Consider the following 21575-nt stretch of genomic DNA (forward strand, 5'->3'; position numbering starts at 1 on the left):
ATACTAATACGACACCTAGCGATGAGAATGGAAGGATAACAGGAGAAAAAAATCGGGAGTGCGAAGCGTGCGGCGAAGTGATGCGGATGCGAGATTTCGGACTTTATCCTTGTAACCATTAAATAAATCAATAAATATTCCATTTAAAAAAAAAGTCTACAATTTGGGGGCTTAACCGGGATGAGTGACCGCGGATCTCGCGGGTGGTCGAAAAAGTGGGTATCGTGAAAAAATCGCTTCGGCGAATTCGAGACGCATCTCACCGATAAAGATGCATTTTTTTGGAACAAAGTCGATTTTCGAAGACGGCCAAAATTATTTTTGGAACTACGCAAAGTCGAAACGTGTAGAAACGGATCACGATGAGATAAAATTATTCTAATCGAAACGTGTGACGACCAGGAAACGACGCAAAAGTTCCTAGTGCGAAATACGACGTGCACGAGGATCTAACGACGACGTTTGTTTTGTTGTGTGCCGAATTCTGTGCAAATACGACGTGTACGGATAAAGCGCCAACATTACGACTTGCATCTTAGAAAAGACACGACGCTTTTCTTTGATCGTGATTTTGTGGTGATGAAATATTCTGATATATGGTGTCCACTGAGACGCCCATGAGTGTTTCTTTGTGTCGTGTTCTGGCCTGAGCTGCAACGTTTCGAATTACAACGTGTTGATATGAGTGTAGCCCACTGCTTAATCTTAAGCACGATCACATAAACAAAACATTCAGTTTTATTTGGACTCTTACTTTTAAGGAAAATTATATAGGGTGACTAAATTCGATCAGTTTAAGATGGAGAATCTCGGACAGATTCCAACCATTCGAGATAAAATAAAAACTGCATCAAAAGTGGAAATTCGTGCCTTACATAGATTTATTTTCCAAGAAGATGGAGATCGTGGAAATCGTCAAAGGTTACGCAGTTTTACTGGTTTTGAGTTTGCCGATGATTCTGCTCAACACACAGCTAAGATAGCTTTCGCAAACGAGTCTATGGCCGAAAGAGATTTGACATCGATCTGCAACCTTTTGGGATTGGATTACGACGGAACCAAAGGAGAATTAATTACTCGAATCTGCAACGGGCTAATGAATCTTACTAGCCTTCAAGAGGATGATGACACGGAAGACGATGACGAAGAGGGTGCGAATCTAGACGATAACGATAGTGACGATGTCGGCGAGGAAGATGAGCACAGAGGTAGCAGTGTTGGAAGTCACGTGAGAGTGGTCTCTACTAATAACAGAACGACAAGACATCAAGCTCCTCGATTTGCTGTCCACTGCAAGGATGTCGAGGATTTGATTCGACTCTTCGAGGATAATGACTCTTATCCTGTCGAAAGATGGATTTCCGATTTCGAGGATATGGCTACTTTGTACCAATGGGACGATTTGCACATACTGATTTTTGCAAAAAAATCACTTAAAGGAGTGGCAAAATTGTTCATTCAAAGTGAAAAGAATTTGACAACGTGGAAGAAACTAAAGTCTGCTCTTCAAGATGAGTTTTCTTCCAAAATCAACAGTGCTTAACTTCATGTGATGTTATCGAAGCGGAAAATGAAGAAGGACGAAATTGTACAGGAGTATTTTCTAATTATGAAGGAGTTGGCTGCTAGAGGTGAAATTGAAGCTGAAGCTCTTATCCAGTATGTGATAGATGGAATAAAGGATAAAATAGTAATCAAAGCTATTCTATTCGGAGCAAACACTCTAAAATAATTTAAAAAGAAGATGAAAGCCTACGAGGAGATCAGGAAAAGAAAGCAAGAGAAGACAACCACTCAAGAGAAATATGGTAAGAAAAATCAACTAGAAACGAAGAAAGAACAACCAGAAGCGAAGAAAGAAGCAAACAGCAAGGTACAACGGTGTTATAACTGCGGTGGCAAAGGACACGGCTCTAAAAACTGTTCATTTAAGGATCGAGGTAAGAGATGTTTCCGTTGTAGCGAGTTTGGACATGAATCGAAAGAATGTAAGTCGACCGATGGTAAGTCAAACAAGTCAGTTAATACCTGTAAAATAAAGCCGTATAATAGACATGAAAAACAGGTCGAGATAAATGATACTAAAATAGATTCTCTTGTAGATATCGGGGCACAAGTAAGTTTAATTCGTGTTTCAATTTATCCTAAGTTTAATTTCAAGACTGATTATAGGCGGGAAAATTCTTGCGTGATTGGCGTTGGTCAGCAAGGAACAGAGACTTTCGGGTTTTTTCAGACGGTTATAAATATTGACGATGATTATTTCCCTACCACTATCTATGTAGTTCCTGGCGATGCAATAGATTATGATTTAATTATTGGCAACGATGTAATTCACCAAGCGAAACTTGAAAACGGACCTGATGGGGTAAAATTAACTAAATTAACGCCTACTGTATTTTTATCTCGAATTAACCTTGCCGATGAACCTTCATTAAATCTTTATCACATCCCTGATGTTCAAATACGCGAAGAAACTAAAAAATTATTTGACGAATATATTCCCTGTAAAACAAAAACGACGAATGTCGAATTAAAAATTATTCTTAAAGATGGAAAACCTGTTTATCAAAGGCCGCGACGTTTTTCCCCAGCAGAAACCGAGATTGTAAACAAACAAAACGAGCAATGGCTCGAAGAAAACAAAGTTCAGCCTTGTTCATCCGATTATGCTAGTCCTCTTGTCGTCACAAGGAATAAGGACGGAACTCCACGAATATGTATCGATGATCGAAAATTAAATCGTGTGATAGTTAGAGATCTTTATCCTCTGCCAATAATTCAAGATTTAATAGATAAGTTCCAAGACGCTCGCGTTTTTTCGACGATTGATTTAAAAAAATGGTTACAGTATGGTACAGTATATGTGACAAGAGAGGGTCAATTTGAATGTTTAGTGACTCCGTTTGGCTTATGTAACGCTTCGGCGGTATTTCAGAGACTTATTAATACTACTTTTAGATTGTTGATTAAAGAAGGTGTATGTTTTATTTACATCGACGACATTATAATTCCTGCCCCTGATTATAAAGAAGGTTTAAAACGTTTAGAGAGAGTTCTGGACACGGCTTCTGAGTACAGTTTAGAATTGAATAAGAAAAAAGCTCAATTGATGAAACGTTGTATTGAATTTCTTGGACATGTGATTGAGGACGGGAAAGTTTATCCATCACTTGACAAAGTCAAGGCAATTCTTAATTATCCGGATCCGACCAGTACCAAGGAGGTACAAAGCTTTTCGGGTTTATTTGGATATTTCCGTAAGTTCGTTCCTCAGTATGCTCTAATCGCTAAGCCCTTGTCTGATCTTTTACAGCTAGATAGGAAATTCCGATTTACTTAAGTCGAGAGAAGATCCTTTGAAAAATTGAAAAGTATGATGGCCACGGATCCTGTTTTGATGATTTACAACCAAAAATATGAAACTGAGTTACACACTGATGCTAGTCGAGATGGATACGGAGCCATACTGATGCAAAAGTCTCCAGCTGATCTTCATATGCATACGGTTCATTACGTGAGTAGAAAAACTACTTCAGAAGAAAGGAATTACACAAGCTACGAATTAGAGGTCTTAGCTGTTGTTTCAGGTCTTCAGAAATTTAGAATTTATCTGTGGGGTATTAAATTCTAAATTATAACAGATTACGCAGCTTTTCAGCGAACCATGGACAAAAAGGACTTGGTAACCAGAGTATCTAGATGGATCTCCCTTTTAGAAGATTTTGACTACACGGTGGAACATCGGCCCGGAGTTCAAATGAAGCATGTCGATGCTTCGAGCCGACATCCCGTTATGACATTCAAAATAGAGGATATCACTCCACGTATTAGAAGAGCGCAGCAAGAGGACAGCGAGACGAGCTTAATCGTGGAAATTTTGATGGAGACACCTTTCAAAGATTTCTGTGTGCGCAGTGGACTTCTTTATGTTGAGAAGGATGGCTGAGATGTTTTGATGGTTCCCAAGGTTATGCAAAATGATATCATTCGCAGTGCGCATGATCGAGGACACTTTGGAGTCCAAAGGACAGAAGAGCTCCTAAAGAAAGCTTATTTCATTCCAGACCTTCAACAAAAGATAGAAATATTCATCGCCAATTGAATTCCTTGCATTCTAGGTAATAGAAACAATGTAAAAAGGAGGGCTTTCTTCATCCATTATTCAAAGATGATATTCCTCTCCACACATACCATGTCAATCATCTTGGACCCCTTGAAACAACAAGCAAAAAATATCATGATATACTAGCAGTTATCGACGGTTTTGCCAAATTCGTGTGGTTATATCCTACCAAATCAACGACATCTAAAGAAGTGACTGATAGATTGCAGAAACAGAAAATTGTATTTGGTAGCCCTGCAAGGATAATCTTTGACCTTGGAACGGCATTCACGTTTGAAGAATTCCAGAATTACTGCAAAACGGAAGGAATCAAGCACGTCACCATAACTACAGGTCTTCCTAGAGCTAACGGTCAAGTTGAGAGGCTAAATAACACCATTATCGCCGTTCTTACCAAACTGTCGATAAACGATCCTTTAAAATGTTGTCAGCATGTAGACAGATTGCAACAAGTCCTGAATTCTACCTACCAGCGAAGCATAGATATGACACCTTTTGAGCTGTTGTTTGTGTAAAGATGAGGCCTGAAATTGACTTACAAGTAAAAGTTCTTATCGAAGAGGAACTTCAAACTCATTTCCAAGAGAATCGGGATACTTTGCGTGAAAAGGCTAAAGAGCAAATTGCTAAAGTTCCAGGATATATATACCCTTTCGTTGCTTTGCGGTGGCATTGCAATCCACTATCTAGCCATACAGATCCGTGGTTTATACATACGTGTGCTGGAATGATATTGTTGCCTTGAGCGATGGTTACATTGTAGTTTTTAATGTTTTTTTTCGAAAAGGAAGTCCACAACGATAGTCCAGAATTGCCCATTTCTGAAGTTGAATTATTGAACTTCATTCTGATATATCCCTCTTCACAGTGGATCAATATTTCAGTGTTTCTACGACAAAACTCTGGTGTTCATGCGTTAGAGCTAGAATTGGCCATTATTGCAGTCGTAGAACTACCCATACAGTGGTGCGCAAAAGTTTTGGGTTAAACACATTTTTGACTATATCTGGTGAATAAAAGCAGTTGAGAAAAATTAAATATATACAAAATTTCAGTATTTTATTGAACTACAAAACTACAACATTTACATATTTTTAACGAAGTTTGTTGCCATTTCCATTCACATTGTTTGTAACGTTCATAAACATAACGTTTGTGAGGTTCATAAAATAGTTAACGTTCATAAAGTCAACAAGAAAGTTATTATTCCGCTGCTTATTGACTAATACTTTGTAGCCATTCTCTTAGCAGCAATTACAGCAGCACATCGTCGAGGCATTGAATAAACTAAGCGTTTAACGTAGGCTTTCGGTATTTTTTTCCATTCTTCCTGAAGAGTTCGCCATAAGTCATCCTTTTTCGAATGTTTCTTCGTTCCAATGTGTCTTCCGAGTGTGCAACACAAATTTACAATCGGATTTAGGTCTGGGGATTGAACTGGATGATCCAGAAGCTTGACTTTTCGCCCTTTAAAAATTCCTGAACCAGCTTCGACTTATCTTTCGGATCGTTATCTTGCTGGAAAATCCAATTTTTGGGCATTTTTCTTCTAGAATATGGTAACATTTTTCTGCCATAATATCTCGATACATAACTTTGTCCATGATGCCTTCAATCTTGTGCAGTGGACCTACTCCTTGCGAAGACATAGCGCCCCAAACCATGACTTATCCACCTCCGTGTTTGACTGTTGGAATTTGATACGGAGAATCGTATCTGGTATTTTTCGGACGTCTTAACGTCAAAGTCTTTACAGCAACGCGTCCGAACAGTCCCATATCGTTCAAACGACGAGCCACAGTGCTCCTACTCACGTTGGCACGGTTTTCATCGCGGAGTTCATTAGAAATTTCAGATTCTGTCTTCTTGACATCAACTGTTGATTTGCGTTTGATGATCTTGTCAGCATGAATTGTCGTGGCTGAAAGATGCACCACCTTAATTTTATCTTGTGGCCCTGTGTAATTTATGTCAATATTTATAGCCGCTTCTTTAAATATAAAGTCAGCATGTGACTGTAATGTCACGTATATTTTACTCACTTATCAATTACCTTGACCAACATTACACATACCCTAGCTGACTTTACTCCGAATTGATGATTACCTGCTACATTTTTTACCCCCAACTTTTTCTTTGGGGGTCTTGGAGAGGACCTATAATCCGTTACGTAATTTAAGTATGGCCCCTTGACCCCTAAAGATTTTTTTTTATCACTGAAAATATTAACCGATTTACATCAATCTTATTTATCTTTCTTGTGAATGTAAATAAATTGATTCTGCCGATTAAGATTAAATTAACCCATACAAATTCCCGAATCATTTTATCGTTACGAATATCAAAATGTTTAATCGAATTTTTATTTTGAGGCCATACAGTTTAACATTTTTGTCTACTTTTTTGCATACGTCGTCTACATAATCATATCTTGGAGTGAGCATAGCCAGTTTTTCAATCAAATTTTTTAATTTACTTGAAGAATAAAAAACGGACAAACGGTAGCAGTAACGCGCAGTGTTAGCTGTCTATGCATTTTCGCCGTGTATAATATTGAATATATAATCTATAATGTCAATGTTTAATTGAAAAATCGGCTCTGTGTGCTTCAAGATATGATGATAGATGACGTAAATATGAAATTAGATGAAAATATTCAACCGCGCGGCCTAAAAATTCAGAAACACATACTTAATTGCTAAATATCTTAATCCAAAAAAGTACTTTTACTATTCGTTGATTATTGTGTCATCAATTGCAAAAAATAGTATTTTTTACGATTTACAAGGCAAAAATGGTTGAAACAAATAAAATTTTTGCTTCTACATATCCAGAAGAAAATATAATACATTTTGAATATGTTCAGTATGTCATACATTCCGAAAAACTGTTTACAATTCCTACGACTTACAGGGGGAAACAATTGAAAAGAATTCCATTATAACTGCAAATGTTTGATTCTCGATGCCTCCACTGTTTCAATTTTTTATTTATTAAAATGTTAAAAAATATAGTTTCTTTCAATAATTTTAAAAATTTTTGCAAATAATAATTTTGTAATGCTTTAGCTCGTACGTTACTTCTGATCAATCCTTGTGACTTATTGGAAATTGTATGCAAGTGTAAAAATAGAATAGTAACAATCCGATACTATACTTTTAATTTTTTTAAACATTTTCTGGAAATGTTTTAGAGATTTTTCTCACATAAATGTATTAAATTATATTATTTTTACATACAAGTTTTATTTTTCAAGTTCAAGAGTAAGAAAAATGTAACATTCGTCAGCAGGATAAAACTGAACAATTTCCTGATCTATAATGTAACGTTTTATTCATTCAAGATAGTCGCATACAACAATATTTCAATTTATATTTGACATGAGGACAAGCACCTTATTGATAAATAGCAATAAAAATGGTATTTTTCAATCAATAAACACTTGACCTAATTATATAAAGCTCCTTTTAGTTATAACTTACGAGGGCCATCCCAAAAGTACATAGGGCGCTACGACAGTATTTCAATACGTGAAACCTACTGGAAAAAGAGAAGTTATCGCTGCGGCATTTTGAAGAGCGTCAAAAATATGGTGGAAAAAAGAAACTTCTTAACCCAGTTACGACTATAGTTCGCATACCATGGGTACGGCACTGAATGTATTTCAAAAGGGTCACTAAATTCCGGATCATCGCGCCTTCATGAAGTCCCCAGACACTAAGCGTTAAGTGAACCTACCGTTCCTGCCACGAAAAGTTTCAGAACCCTATTTATCTTGTCAAGTGAGTCAAGTTTCGTACATGCGCAGTTGATGCTTTTTACTGCCGCGCCTCTCGTGGAGTCTCCAGAAAGCTTACTGTCTCTCCCGTCCCGTTTACCTTAGTAGTGCGACAGAAAATAGGGTAGAGTGACGTACCCACGGTTCGAATACGCAGCTTGGAAAGATTAACAAATGGATACCACAAGCCTTCTGCGCATACGAGTTTACCATATTTATGCGATTTGGGATTTCGCATCTTAAAATTCTAATAACTCGTGCATAAATAAACTAAATGCAACTTACAATATATATTTTTTTGGTTAAAAATAACTGAAAAATGCAATGATGATAAAAATAATTCAAATAAAAAATTTTTAAATAGTAAAAAAGAAATTTTTTTAAAATTTCTGAAATGTAATTTTTTCAAATTATTGCCATTTTTTGTAATTATCGAAAATGCACTTTTGTTTTTTTTTAATATAAGATAAAAGTACATATTTTGAGGGAAAATTACTTGATTATGAGTATAACAGCTGATCAAGTCAGCCCTAAGATCAATATTTTTCACCCATATTGAAAAATAAAAGTTTAAATAGCGCGGAAATTTTTTTCGGAAATGTTAATAAATATTAAAGGATCGTTTGTGGTCTTGCAAAGAGTTGGAGAAAGAAAAAAGTTTATTTTTGCAAATAATGATTATCGACGGATACATTTAGGTATTACAGCAGCAGTTTGACTTTTAGCATTCTCTGACGGTAATCATGCAATCTGCTTTACCTACAGACCCCTAGATATTCGAAGTTGTCCACTCGCTGCGCTAGTGCTGCTTTGACACAGCTGATACCAGATTGATACGTATGTCAGACCAAATATGTTTATTTGCATTTCAAGTGCAAACATTAGTTTTTGCAATATTTACGCATAATGTTCGTTAGCGATTTTTGTTGTTTTGCTTCACTCTGATAAATATAAACCTCAAAACTAGCCCATTGACAACATTTCAAATTGCTCGCAGAGTTTGACGACAGCACGGTCGGTATTTCTCCAAAATAGTAATTTAAAAAAAAAAAACTTTTTTCATTATTTTAATCATTTAGGACCAGAGACACATTCTTGCATGCCTTCTATTTATCGTGCCAGATTTTTAACATGATATCTCATTCCGTGTGGACGTAAGTTGGGAAAGAAAACTTCCACTGGTATTTTCTTCAAAAAAAAATTTTTCTCAAAATTTCCACCGGAACAAAGCAGAGACATGAAACTTATTAACTCCTCTTTCATTTCCCAAACTTTCAGAGCGATACCTTATTTCGTTTAGACGTAAGTTGGGAAAGAAAAATTGAAGACCAGGTTTGGTCAATTGACCCTCTCGTCACATGGCCTTGAATAAAATATAAATATTTTTTATGACTGCCTGAAAATAAGATATTTTTAAAGCATAGCAAAATCCATCAATACTTAATCTAGAAGGGAAAAACCTTTGCAAAATGTAATAATTAATCAATAATAATATTGTTTACTGTTTAAACATTAATAATTGTATAATATTATTATAAAATATTTATAAAGAGGTAAAAGCAAGTTATTCTACAACTCTAGTACGAGAAAAGACTCGTAGACTGTGTTAATAAATAGTTTAAATCCGTAGCTTTCCAACCATATACTATTTTTCTTGAAATAAATAATTCTTTCGATTTTTTGCAAAATAGGGAAACATACTTTTAGGATGACCCACGTATATCCGCTGCTCTTGAATTAGTTCCATAAATTTTATGAAACTTATTTTGTCCATGCAGAAAGAGACATAAATACAGGAAAACATCGAAAAAAGTTTGATGATTTTTCGAGTCTGTCAGTGCCGAAACGTGAAAAACCATGAAAAATTGGAAATCGAAAATTTGAAAGATTCTATTACGCTCTCGTAAATGAAAATGTGAAAATCACTCATTTCGAGTAGTATAATATCGGTCGAGCCGGGCGCCGGGTCCACCTGACAGCCACAATGTTTGATTTTGGACAGAAGGAAAGGAAAAGAGACGGGAAAGAATATTTCTGAACGAATAATAATTCACCTTTGACCCTTACGTTTCACTTCTGTTCTTTTTGCTAAAGCTTGAGAAATATGGCCCCTGCACCTTTGTTCTTTTATGTTTATCCAATGAACCCAGTGACGTATCTAGCCCGGAGAGGGAGCTTTATCCAAATTTCTTGGAGGCCCTTCTTAGGAAAATATCCAAAAACACTCACAAAAAACCTCGGGGTGTTATTGATACAACTGATACTGTGGTAGATATGCCTTTGAGTGAACCTGTTCCTCTTACACTTGCCTCTTCATCTTCAACTTTGACCTTTGACCTTTGTAATATTAATTTCTTTTAGACAAAGAGAATTAACACACCTTCGGCACCGTAACGTCAAGATAACCTTTTAATAAACAATGTTGGGCGCCAGACCTTTCATGGGTCAAAGAAACAAACCAAACTTAAATGACTGAGCGAAATCTCAAAAACCAACAAAAATAGAATTCTAACTTTCAAATTCTAAATTTAGCTTGACTACAACAAATTACATTTTGAGGTTATCGCGTACCGGATCTGGAAAATAACACAGATAACATTTATTTACAATAGAGTTTTATGATTGGTTTAATACATATCGACCACAATTAATTAAATTACATTCACTTGATTTTTGAACTATAGAATGACGTTCAAAAATGCTTTAAAATTGTTACAACAAAATGAGGCATGATTTCGGGATATAACATTTCTAACAATTTAACAGTTTTCCTTTACGATGCTCCATGATTTCGCGGTGTTATATAATAAAGCCTTACTCAATTTATCGGATTTAATTTTCCGTAAAATGGGATGAGGAAGTAGAAAGTAACGGATTATTATCAGATACTAAAAAGGAGGGTGCAACTATACAAGCATATAGGTCTGTGGGGCAAACAACTAAATTGACGAGTTACGAGAATATATCTCGTTCTAAAGGGCACAACTCACAAAGAGGTCATTCTTAGGGAACAACTACTAATTTTCAAGGGCAGGTGGCAACTAATCTGAGACATACAGTTTTGGGGTAAGCGATTAAATTTGCAATATAGAAGAACACCTCATTCTAAATAACACATTTTTAAAATGAGAATTAAAGATACTATTTCTATCTTTCGAAAACAACTAATAATTGTATATGTGTGGTGGGGGACTAATTACAAGAACCAGGTCATGGGGCACACAACTACAAATTCACAAAATCGTATCCATGATCAAATAATACATAGGTTGGAAATACATCATCAACATAATACATAGTCAAATATCACAAGTAACAAATAACAAAATTCAAAAATTCACAACATTATTACCAAATTAGAAATATAAAAAAATTGCACAATATCATTAATCTTAAATTTTAAACCTTGAATAGACAATCTCACGAAACCTCGTGGCCACGTGGCAAACTTAACCTCAAAATTATGGATGGGGGGACTTGCTGATAGACGAAATAAAATTCAGGGTTTTCTTGGCCATTGAATTCCTTGCAAAAAAATACATGGAAACTTTGGGTCTTTCTTGGCCAACCAAAGTCCATATTAAAACAACAAACCTCCTAGGCTTTCTCGGCCAACTGAATCTATGTAGCATTCAAATAACTTTAAGAAACTTTGGGGCTTTGTTGGCCAACTAAATTTCACCTTCCAAAGAAATGTTTAAAACCTTAGGGCTTTCTGAGCCAAATAAAGATAGGAAAAAAGGGGGGCTTGGGGTTTCGTTTTTACGACGTTTTTACGACGAGTTCGTAGTCAACGGCATAAACGGGAAACCTGGTTCGGATCCTCCGATCGATGACGTAGCGTTCCCTCTATCGACGCACTGGGACGACTGACTGGGTACAACGATCTAAGAGAGCGATTGCTGCTCGCTCGAGAATTTATAACCTAGCATAGCCTACGTCATTTCCACCTTGATCCTATCCCATTAGTCGGATTTCGGAGACTTCCACAACATCGCGTGGACAACGGTAGGACTAAAACAATGCCATACGATATGAAATGATTGAGTTATTTATAGATTTGGTGTTCAACTTTCTCTTGCCATATTCATTAAATTAAACAATGTAGGCTACTGTTTTTTTTGCTCTCCGAAAGCGTCCTTAGAACATTCACAACATAACGGGCTCGTTTATTTCAATTAATATTCTTGCCCCTTGATTATAAATTCGGAGTATTAAGAGGTACGGCCCTGATCTACAGTGTGGCCACAAGTATAGTAGGTGTCGATGTTATAGTTTACGCATCAGATTTGCCTAGAAATTAGCTGAAATATACGCTCTGTTATTCGGAGACTTTTGGAATCTTCTAAGGCAATCAAGATCTTGTAAAAAATTCAGGTAATTTCCTGTCATTCTCTGCAAGCAATTTCCACGACGATGATGTTGACTCCAGAAAAGGGTTTACATGTAGAAAAATAATAATTCGGAACGTATCAGCGATAAGAATTTAAATTACAAACTAGATCGAAACGAATCTTGGAGCATCGCGTAGCCTCAGAGGTGTATAGTGGAAATATAATTCACAACTTGATGAATTATCTTTAAATAAAATTTTACCATAACATGTGCTTTGTGAGTTGCAAAATGCAACATCACACCTTATAACCTTTTACCCTCTTCTAACCTTTCGCTTCTGGTCTTCCTTCCACCTTCGTTCCCCCTGTTTCAATCTTCTAGAAATCAGGGAAAAATTATGCTTGTGTCTCCCCCTCCACCCTCTCCACATTTACTCGCATCGTCTTCGATAAATCAGTTAGCAATAATTAAATTAGCATTTTGTTACTAGTTCAGATTTAGAAAGTAGTACACGAGTTGCCAACTTTTCGTGTTTATATATTTTAAAGCTTACTAGTTTTGGTCTCGAGCAAATAATAGGACCCACGAATTGCAAGAAAATTTAAACTGTCATAGAAGCAAAGCGATAATTTTAATGTTATAACACTTTTTCTATAAATTTAATGACATCGTTTTATATTTTACGATACTAACCGATTTTATTTTTTTAATTAAAGGAATGAACCAAACTGGGAGTTTAGTCATATACAGATCCGAGTTAAAACTTTGGCTGAGTTGGTAAGCAAGTAATTGAGTTAATTTATATTTGTTCTATTCGAAAATTTTGTTTTTCAGTCAAACTACCCTATCCCTCAAGACCTCACCTACCAAACAGGGCCCATCTGTTTTTTAGACCTTTCCTATCCCACGGAGTATCACTTGAACCAGGGCTGATCTTATACCATGGGACCCAACCGAATGTTGCACTCATGGGACCAAACTTATCACTCGGTGCCTCTAACCTACGACCCAACCTAACCATCAAGGTCCAACCTATCCAAAGAGACCCATGCATTGTCTAGGACTTAACTTGTCCTAGGAGACACACTCTATTCCTCCCTCTCCCTTATTCCATGACCCATCCTAACTTGGTAGCCCTTATCCTACGGAGCCCAACGTAACTTACAAAACCCCACGTACTCTATGGTTCGCCACGTAATTGACTAAACTCAACCTGTCTTTCGGCACACAGTCTACCCATTGGTCCCTTCTCTATCCCTTTGGATCATCTTATCACTTCAGGACCTTATAACTAGCCCATAGAAACAAGAGGAAAAAGATCAGAAAAGTGACTTCATACCCACGAAAGACCTTCGTCGACCTAAGAGTCAAGAAAACGGAGAATTCTTTACGAAGACATCGCTCTCGAGCCCATTCCTAGGAACAAGTACGCGGACGTTCTAATGGAAGTCCAGGCGAGGGTGAAGTCTGATGACAATGGCGTCTCTTCCAAGGCCATTAGGCAGAAAAAAACTGGCGATATGTTTTTGGCAAAGGGACCCCAATGGCAATTGTCACAGATTTGGTCTGGACCTGGCAATAAGCGTTGAATTCAGAAAAATTAAGAATTTGTATTCTGTGAATACGCGATTTTTCCTCCGTCTAGAATACCTCAACAGGTACAGAAAAAGTGAAAATCCTATTCCTCTCAATCGACTTAATAAAATTTAACGAAAGCATTTATTTAACATATTTTTTATTATTAAATCTTTCTTATTAGAAGGAATTAAATAATCTGAAAATATTAACACTTTTAGGGAACAAAAGGAATCTCTGTGAGGTTATCTGTCGGTACAATTACTAGGAATTAAATATATTGGAAACACGTTCTCTTTTGAGAAATAGGAACCTATGCGGCGGCCGTTATGGAAATACAAATAAATTAGTTTCTGAGACATCCTGTTCTTATAATGACATTTTAGACAAATGGAAAAATCGCGCATTCAAAATAATAGAATAATCTTCACTTTTACGCTGAAATCTGAAAATATTAATTTTTCTTTATTCAACGCTTATTACCGGGGAGACCCACAAGGGTGCGGAGTGGCAGAAAAAGGTGGCTCCACATCCACACTTACACGACTAAAAAAAAACCTTAAGGATTTTCATAGAGTAGGGGAGAGTAGGGTAAAACAGGATACCTTCACTTTTTGTCCTAAACATTTTTTAGAAAGAATTATATATCGAAAAAATAAATATGAAGTATCGGCACGTTTGCGAAATTTTTTGTTAGAAAGACATGAATTTGATAAAAGTATTGATTTTCGGCATAATGAAAATATGTCGGGTAAAACTGGGTAGCCTTGAGAATTAGATAAAACGTCATTTTAATTCCAAATTTAATACTGTTCTGAACAGTACATATTTTTGCCTACAAAAACTTTTGAAAATTAAAATATTTAGCTCAAATTCTTTCAATCCTACAGTTAGAGAATATTTTTGTGAAAACACAATTACACAGGCCGACAAAATTTGACAAAAGTCAAAAGCCAGAAGGCAGACCAAACATCTCCGAAGGATTTTGATGCGCTGGATCCGAATCCGAACTCAAAATTGCTCCTATACGTTAGGTTATCAAGATATCCTAACCTAAAAGTGCAAAAACGCGTTTTTTAGCTGTTATTGAGGTTATGTAACTGTACAAGAAAAATGTCTACCACAAAACTAATATGGTATTTTAAAGTACTAATCTTCCCCTTCCAAACCTACTTGGATTTATTAGGATTTCTTTGTTTTTCACCAAAATATTGTAATTTGAAATTTTTTATTTTAGCGTTTTAAACAATTAACGCTGAGGTGATCAGATTTATACAACGCATTCTTTATTGCTGACGGAACGATATTTTTTCTTCAAAATATTATCTCAGGGGTTTTCGAGGGTGCCCTTTCTATTGCCGGTATCAGTTTTTTGTTATAACCCCTAGAAGATTCAATATGGCGGCCACAACTTAGGGTTTTATAAAAGAACAAATGATGCCGCACAAAATACCAACAAAAAATCGTACAGTCGTTTGGAACCGAACTTTGCACATTGATAAAACAATAAAAAATACCAATAAACAATAAAAAATATAATTAAAAAACCCAAAAATCACCCCTACCAAATAATAAGCAGGCTAACCCACCTAACCCTGAGATCATCATACTCGTTTACATTTCGTGAAATACTTTAATTCCACACTACAAGTGGGCTAACCTTGAAATGAAATTTTTCAATTTAGCGTATTAACCCATTAACGCCGAGATAGTATGCCATTGTCCCTAGAAAATGTTATCTGAGGGGTTTTCGGGGGTTCCTTTTCGATTGGCTCAGTTTCTGTTATAACTCCTACAAGAGCGAATATACAAAGCAGTTAGGGCTTTAAAAAAAATTTTACTATTATGATTCATTTAATATTGTAAATTTACTTAGGATTTTCCAGCTTACTAAGGCAAGACTCAATATTTTCCAGCCACTTAAGGCTGGACTTGGGATTGTCCAGCTAAGCGAGAAAGTACTTAATATTTTCCAGCCAGGCAAGGCAAGACTTACGAGTGCCCAGGCAGTTAAGGCAAGACTTGGGATTGTCCAGCTAAGCAAGGGAGTACTTAATATTTTCCAGTCAATTGAGGCCAGACTTTACATTGCCCAGCCAATCAAGGAAAGACTTACGATTGCCCATTCAGTTAGGGCAAGACTTGGGATTGTCCAGCTACGCAGGGATGTACTAAATATTTTCCAGCCAATTAAGGCAAGACTTAAGATTGCCCAGCCAATCAAGGAAAGACTTTAGATTGCCTAGCCAATCAAGAAAAGACTTTGAATTGCCCAGCCAAGAAAGGTAAGACTTTGTATCGCCCAGCCAGTTAAGGCAAGACTTTGAATCGCCCAGTCAATCAAGACAAGACTTATGGTTGCCCAGCCAGTTAAGGCAAGACTTACGATTGTATGTCCAATGAAGGTGAACCTAATTGCTTATTTTCTTATGGAAACGTTTGCGCTTCATGTCAAACGATCGCTGAAGAGACTTTCGTTTATGACTAGTAGGATCATTATCATTTCTTTGCAAAGACCAGGAATAGTCGGCCACCATTCTTACATTGCTTCGACCTTGATAATGTTGTTCTTTTTGGTGAACGTCTTGATGAAAGCGTTCGCCCATTTCTTCACTAAATGCTCTAACATTTTCTGGAAAATAATCCAAATGAGATTCGAGAAAATGTAATTTCAGACTCATCAAACAACCTAATCTTTTAAAATTCTTTAACATACTACATACAATAGTTCTAAACTTTGGATCTCGATTGTTCCATAAAAACTTCTGTACAACATCTTTGGAACTCAACCATGCATCCTTTTCAATAGATGTCATGGTTTTGATTCTGTCTGGCCATTTCTCCGTTATCCAATGTTCATCCCTAGTACGACTGTCCCAAAGGCAATGCAAAAAAGGGTATTTAATGTTTCCTGATTATAAACCTATTATAGGATTTATCATTTTGAAGTCACCACAAATAAGCCAATTATGGACATTGTATTTTATTTTTATCAGGAGTAATTGGAAAGTATCATAAGATTCTTTCAGTGTAGTTGAGTGACCTACTGGAATTGCAGCTTACTTATTTCAATTATGTAATAGTACTGCTTTCAGACCTTCTGTAGGCAAATCTATGTAAAGACGCCAATCCTCTGGCGTATATATGTTTATTTTATATAAATTAATGAGTTCTTCGATATCATTACAATACACAATCCCACTGTCCATTGAAAAGTACTTGATAAACTTTTCTTCTTTATTTCTGTAAACAGTTACTCTAATGCCAGGTAACAATAGTTTCCTCTCCTTGAGTCTTGAAGCGCAAAGCTCAGCTTTATATTTCGGAAGATCAAGGTCCCGTATAAAATCGTCTAATCCCTCTTGGTCAAAAAATTTAGGACTTACAGCATCTAATTCTTCCCAAGAAGTATCTTCAGTTGCATTAGGATCGTCAGTATCCATTGATTCGTGAGTTGATCGGTCACTTTTGTTTTCAGAGTGATTTCTAATACCATTATTGGCTGGTGTAACACTTTTTACATCAGGGTAAACGATATTGTCCAAATAATTTTTAGAAAAACCTCCTGTTTTGCATAAGCAAATGTAACAATCAGTACCATGATCGTTGGGCTCACACCAAAACAGGTGGTTGAATAACAGTCTGCGTCTTGGAACTTTCATCTTCCCAATTTGACAAATTTAATCTACAAACATAACAAAGTGAGTTTGGTACCCACGGTTTATCCAAATTTTCCATTGAAGTCCCATAACAGTTGAAGTATGACGTTTTTATCGAATCATTAATTCATGGACGATATTTCTCCGTTTCATACTTTCCACCAACGTGACAAAACGTATTAATTTTCTTAGCGCAAGAAGTTCTTGAACTCATTTTTTTCTTATAATGAACAGTAACGTGGAAATTCTAAAACTCACTATATACAAAAATCACGAGCGACACGAAATGTAACCGGTAGACAGATTTCAAATACAAAAATAATTTTATTACCTACGCATCCAACCTTTAGCCCGCCACTCAAACGTAATCTCTAGCACGGAAAGATTTGTAGCAAAAAACGAATTTCATCACCTACGCATAACACGTCATAAAAGCTACGCCAGCTTAGTGAACCAGCTAGGGATCGAAGACTGTCTGCGCCGTAGAACGGCGCGCACATACAGCGAATATGAACATTAGAATGCACACAGAGTGCACAGTAGAATTCCGTGCAGTCCGTCTGCTTTTGTTTTATCAATGTGCGAAGTTTGGTTCCAAACGACTGCACGCTTTTTTGTTGGTATTTTGTACGGGATCCTTTATTCTTTTTAAAGCCCTAAATTGTGGCCGCTATATTGGATCTTCTAGGGGTTATAACAAAAAACTGACACAGGCAATAGAAAGGGCACCCTCAAAAACGCCTGGGATAATATTTTGAAGAAAAAATATCGTACCGTCAATAATAGAGAATGCGTTGTATAAATCTGAACACCTCAATTTCATATCAGCTTTTATGGTAGACTTTTTTCTTGTTTGGTTACAAAACCTCAAAAACAGCTAAAAACGCGTTTTTTAGCTGTAAATGCTATATCCAGTTGTTCAACTATTCTAAAAATTTGGAAATTTTCTATTTCTTCTAACATTTTTTTAATTGAACAAATTTGGACAATTAGAATAAAATGTTCCCATTGAAATGTGACAAAAAATTTTTGTCTCTTTCCTGAACAAGATAATAGAAAGAACTTTTCCCTTGGATAGAAACAAAAAAGAGGACAGATAAATGAGAAGGCAATCAACCAAATCCCCTTACTTCTCGCTCTTTCTTTTTAATTTAAAATTTTCCTTTTTGCATATATGAATAAATGTATTACAATTAGGATTTCAAATTTGATTTTAATTTCATTTAAATTTCTTCAATTATAATTTTCCTAATTTTGCATGTTTCTAAAATACTTAAACTTTAAAGAATTTTTCATATTTGGAGATTCGCGTACTGCTTATGTCAGTTTATTTTATTTTGCAAATTGAGATCAGGCTTGAATTTAAGTATATAGTATAATAAGCACTTATAATTTAGTTCCATCACGAATAAAATAGAGACACCGGATACTCCGTTTTATTCGACGCACAGGTACCCCGTTTTACTTGACTAGGGCTTTTTGTACTAAATAATAAATAATTCACCCACAACATAACCTAAGGCGCTGTGTTTACTGAATTTGCGTGCAATAGAATACAGATACTTATGTACTACTCACTTTTTTGCTGATTCCGATGATCAATCAACCTCATTACAATGTTGGAGGCAGAAACATTAACCGTGCCTAGAAATAATGCTCTGATAGTAGGTAGGATGTACTGTGCGAGATTTCCCGTCCTGCTACAGTAAATAAAACTATCCCACGGAACACTACCAGAACCTTGCCTCCCCCCTTATCTCACGAAACCTAACCAAACATACATTACCCCAAGCCTTCCACGGGGCGTCACCTAACTCACAGGACCCAATCCCCTTATCCGATTAAATCGAATATAGCCCTTAATTTTTCATCTATCCAACGGTACACCTCTTAATTCATGCAAACCAGCCATCCTTCGGGACCCTTACTAACCTTCGAGACACCAGCGTCACATTAGCTCTTCCTTTTATTACGAGACTCAATCTAGCTTACAAAATCCTACGTATCGCTTGAGATCCACCTATCCCTCGTAACTACTATGATACCCCGGAATACCACCTATCCCGCGCAGTCCTGTTTATTCTACAAAATTCTACCTATTTCGCGCGGTAATGAATAACTTAGGGGACAAAACCCGTCCCTTTGGATACTTTTTATCATACAGGGATATCCCACGTGACAGCCCTTCTACTTCAAAACCCCACCACATACTCGAAACCCTACCTAACCCACAAGATTTTTATACCTTGTGAATATCCCGAGGGGCTCTAGCTATACCGCAGGGGCCTACCTAATCCACAGGATTCCCTTTTTATTTTCAGACCTTTACAATCCGATGAAAGCATCCTTATGTTTTGTTGATGAAATAAGTGCAAACCCCATTCTTTTAGCCGCATTTTGCTTGCTTTAACTAATTTTTATGCAACATAGAGATCTACGTACGTCGAATTGTCGGAAGGAGCACCATTATTAGGTGTCAATCCCAATATGGCATCTGTAGGAGGTTTTCCAAGTTTGGAGGCTGAAAGGACACATTTGGGAGAACAAGTATTGAAATCAAATCAATCACTACTTTCTCAAGAGTTTTTGAAACTTGGCTCACCTATAGCTCTGAGAGGACAGCTTTGGTCTCTTGTATTGGGTTCGATCGTCAAAGCAAATGTACAATTTAATATTATTTACTGCCATTTTCACATTTGTTATTTACAAATTTACATTATTATTATTAAGGATTACCGAAAATCCGTGATTTATATGATTTCCCTATAAATTTTGCAGGACATTGAATACTATAAAGAATTAAAAGGAATTGTGTCACAGTACGACATAATGGTAGACAAATTAATAATCAAGGTATGAAAAAAAATTATCTGACGAATAAATTAAGTGGTATCATCAACAGGATCTTTTCGTAATCTAATATTATATGAACATTCTAGATTTATTTTAAATCAATGCCCTTCCCTACACATTGTAACATTATTCTTATTATATTTAACAGAGCAATTAAATTTGCCCTCTTATGACTCCTGGATTTAAAGACAGTTTAAATTTTGGCGCCCTGAATTTTTACTTTTCACGTCAGGAAGTTGGCACCGAGTACGCACGTCGGTACCAATCATGGAAGGACGTTAAACCTGAAACGTAATACTTTATGATTATTAAGGAAAAAAAAGAAACTCCGTCAATAACCTGGGGTTCCCAAGTTACACAACAAAATTACCTTATTATTTTCCTAATTATCCTTTTTTTATTTTTATTTTAGATTACCGAGTACTATTTTTATGTAGCTAAAAACGACCTACATTCTACATTATTTCCCCCTTTTTCAAGAACTGAGGAACTTATTTTAAGTAGAATTTAAAAACTGAAACGTCCTTCTGTGCAAATTTAATGTGCAATATTTGCCCACAGCAGTTAGTTTTGCTTATCTAACAAATATTGATTGTTGTGAAAGTAGATCTGCGTTCAGTGTTTGGTTGCCCCTCATTTTGTTAAGGCGGCCAGAAGAAAAAGCTACCTTTTCAGATGCTTGATCATTAAATTAGAAAAGCATACGTCCATTTTGGGAATTTCTTCAATTCCTTAGTATCGCAGTTTTCTATATTAAATTTAGTGAAAAAAGTTCGATGGATGGTCACCTTCAAATTTTCGTCTACTGTCTTAATCCTCTTCGTGTTAAGACCTTATTATATCAGCTCCCGCACGGTGATAGGTCGCCCATACAATATGTGGTCAAATGAATGTTTGTGCACCATCTATAGAACTTTTCTAACAAAAAACCGCTCACATTTCCTTGACTTCAAACAGAATCTCAAACTTTAGAACACACTGGTATCCTTGAGTTCACAAAAGAATGGGTCGCGCAAGGATGAGCGAGGATCTCTCCAGTATAATTTCTAAAATCGGAGATCCCTAGAGTTCCGTCACGTAAGGAAGCACCTTCAAAGTTTTGAATTAATTTTAATTAATTTTAATTTTATTTCAGTAATTTCAATAAAAGCACTTTCTTTTAATCGCTCATCAGTATTTCCTCCTAAACTTTACACTTTGGTAGCGTGGTAACATTTTGCTTCCGAATGTACTAAGTGGTAACGAGTAG

The 21575-nt window shown here is 36.2% G+C and overlaps 1 protein-coding gene across 2 annotated transcripts in view; it reads left to right on the top strand.

Annotated features, from left to right (window-relative positions):
- The window catches only part of LOC117168944 (TBC1 domain family member 19-like), a 250123-nt gene extending 229757 nt beyond the window's left edge, over positions 1 to 20366 (top strand). For both annotated transcript variants that reach the window (XM_033354938.1, XM_033354937.1), the window contains 3 exons: positions 12956 to 13016; positions 19904 to 20134; positions 20252 to 20366. In XM_033354938.1, the coding sequence (XP_033210829.1) occupies positions 12956 to 13016; positions 19904 to 20134; positions 20252 to 20332 (373 nt within the window). In that variant the 3' untranslated portion in view covers positions 20333 to 20366. The remainder of the gene's footprint in view (positions 1 to 12955; positions 13017 to 19903; positions 20135 to 20251) is intronic.
- Positions 20367 to 21575: the final 1209 nt, after the last annotated feature.

This window comes from Belonocnema kinseyi, chromosome 3 (genome assembly GCF_010883055.1).
Source record: "Belonocnema kinseyi isolate 2016_QV_RU_SX_M_011 chromosome 3, B_treatae_v1, whole genome shotgun sequence".
Lineage (NCBI taxonomy): Eukaryota > Metazoa > Arthropoda > Insecta > Hymenoptera > Cynipidae > Belonocnema > Belonocnema kinseyi.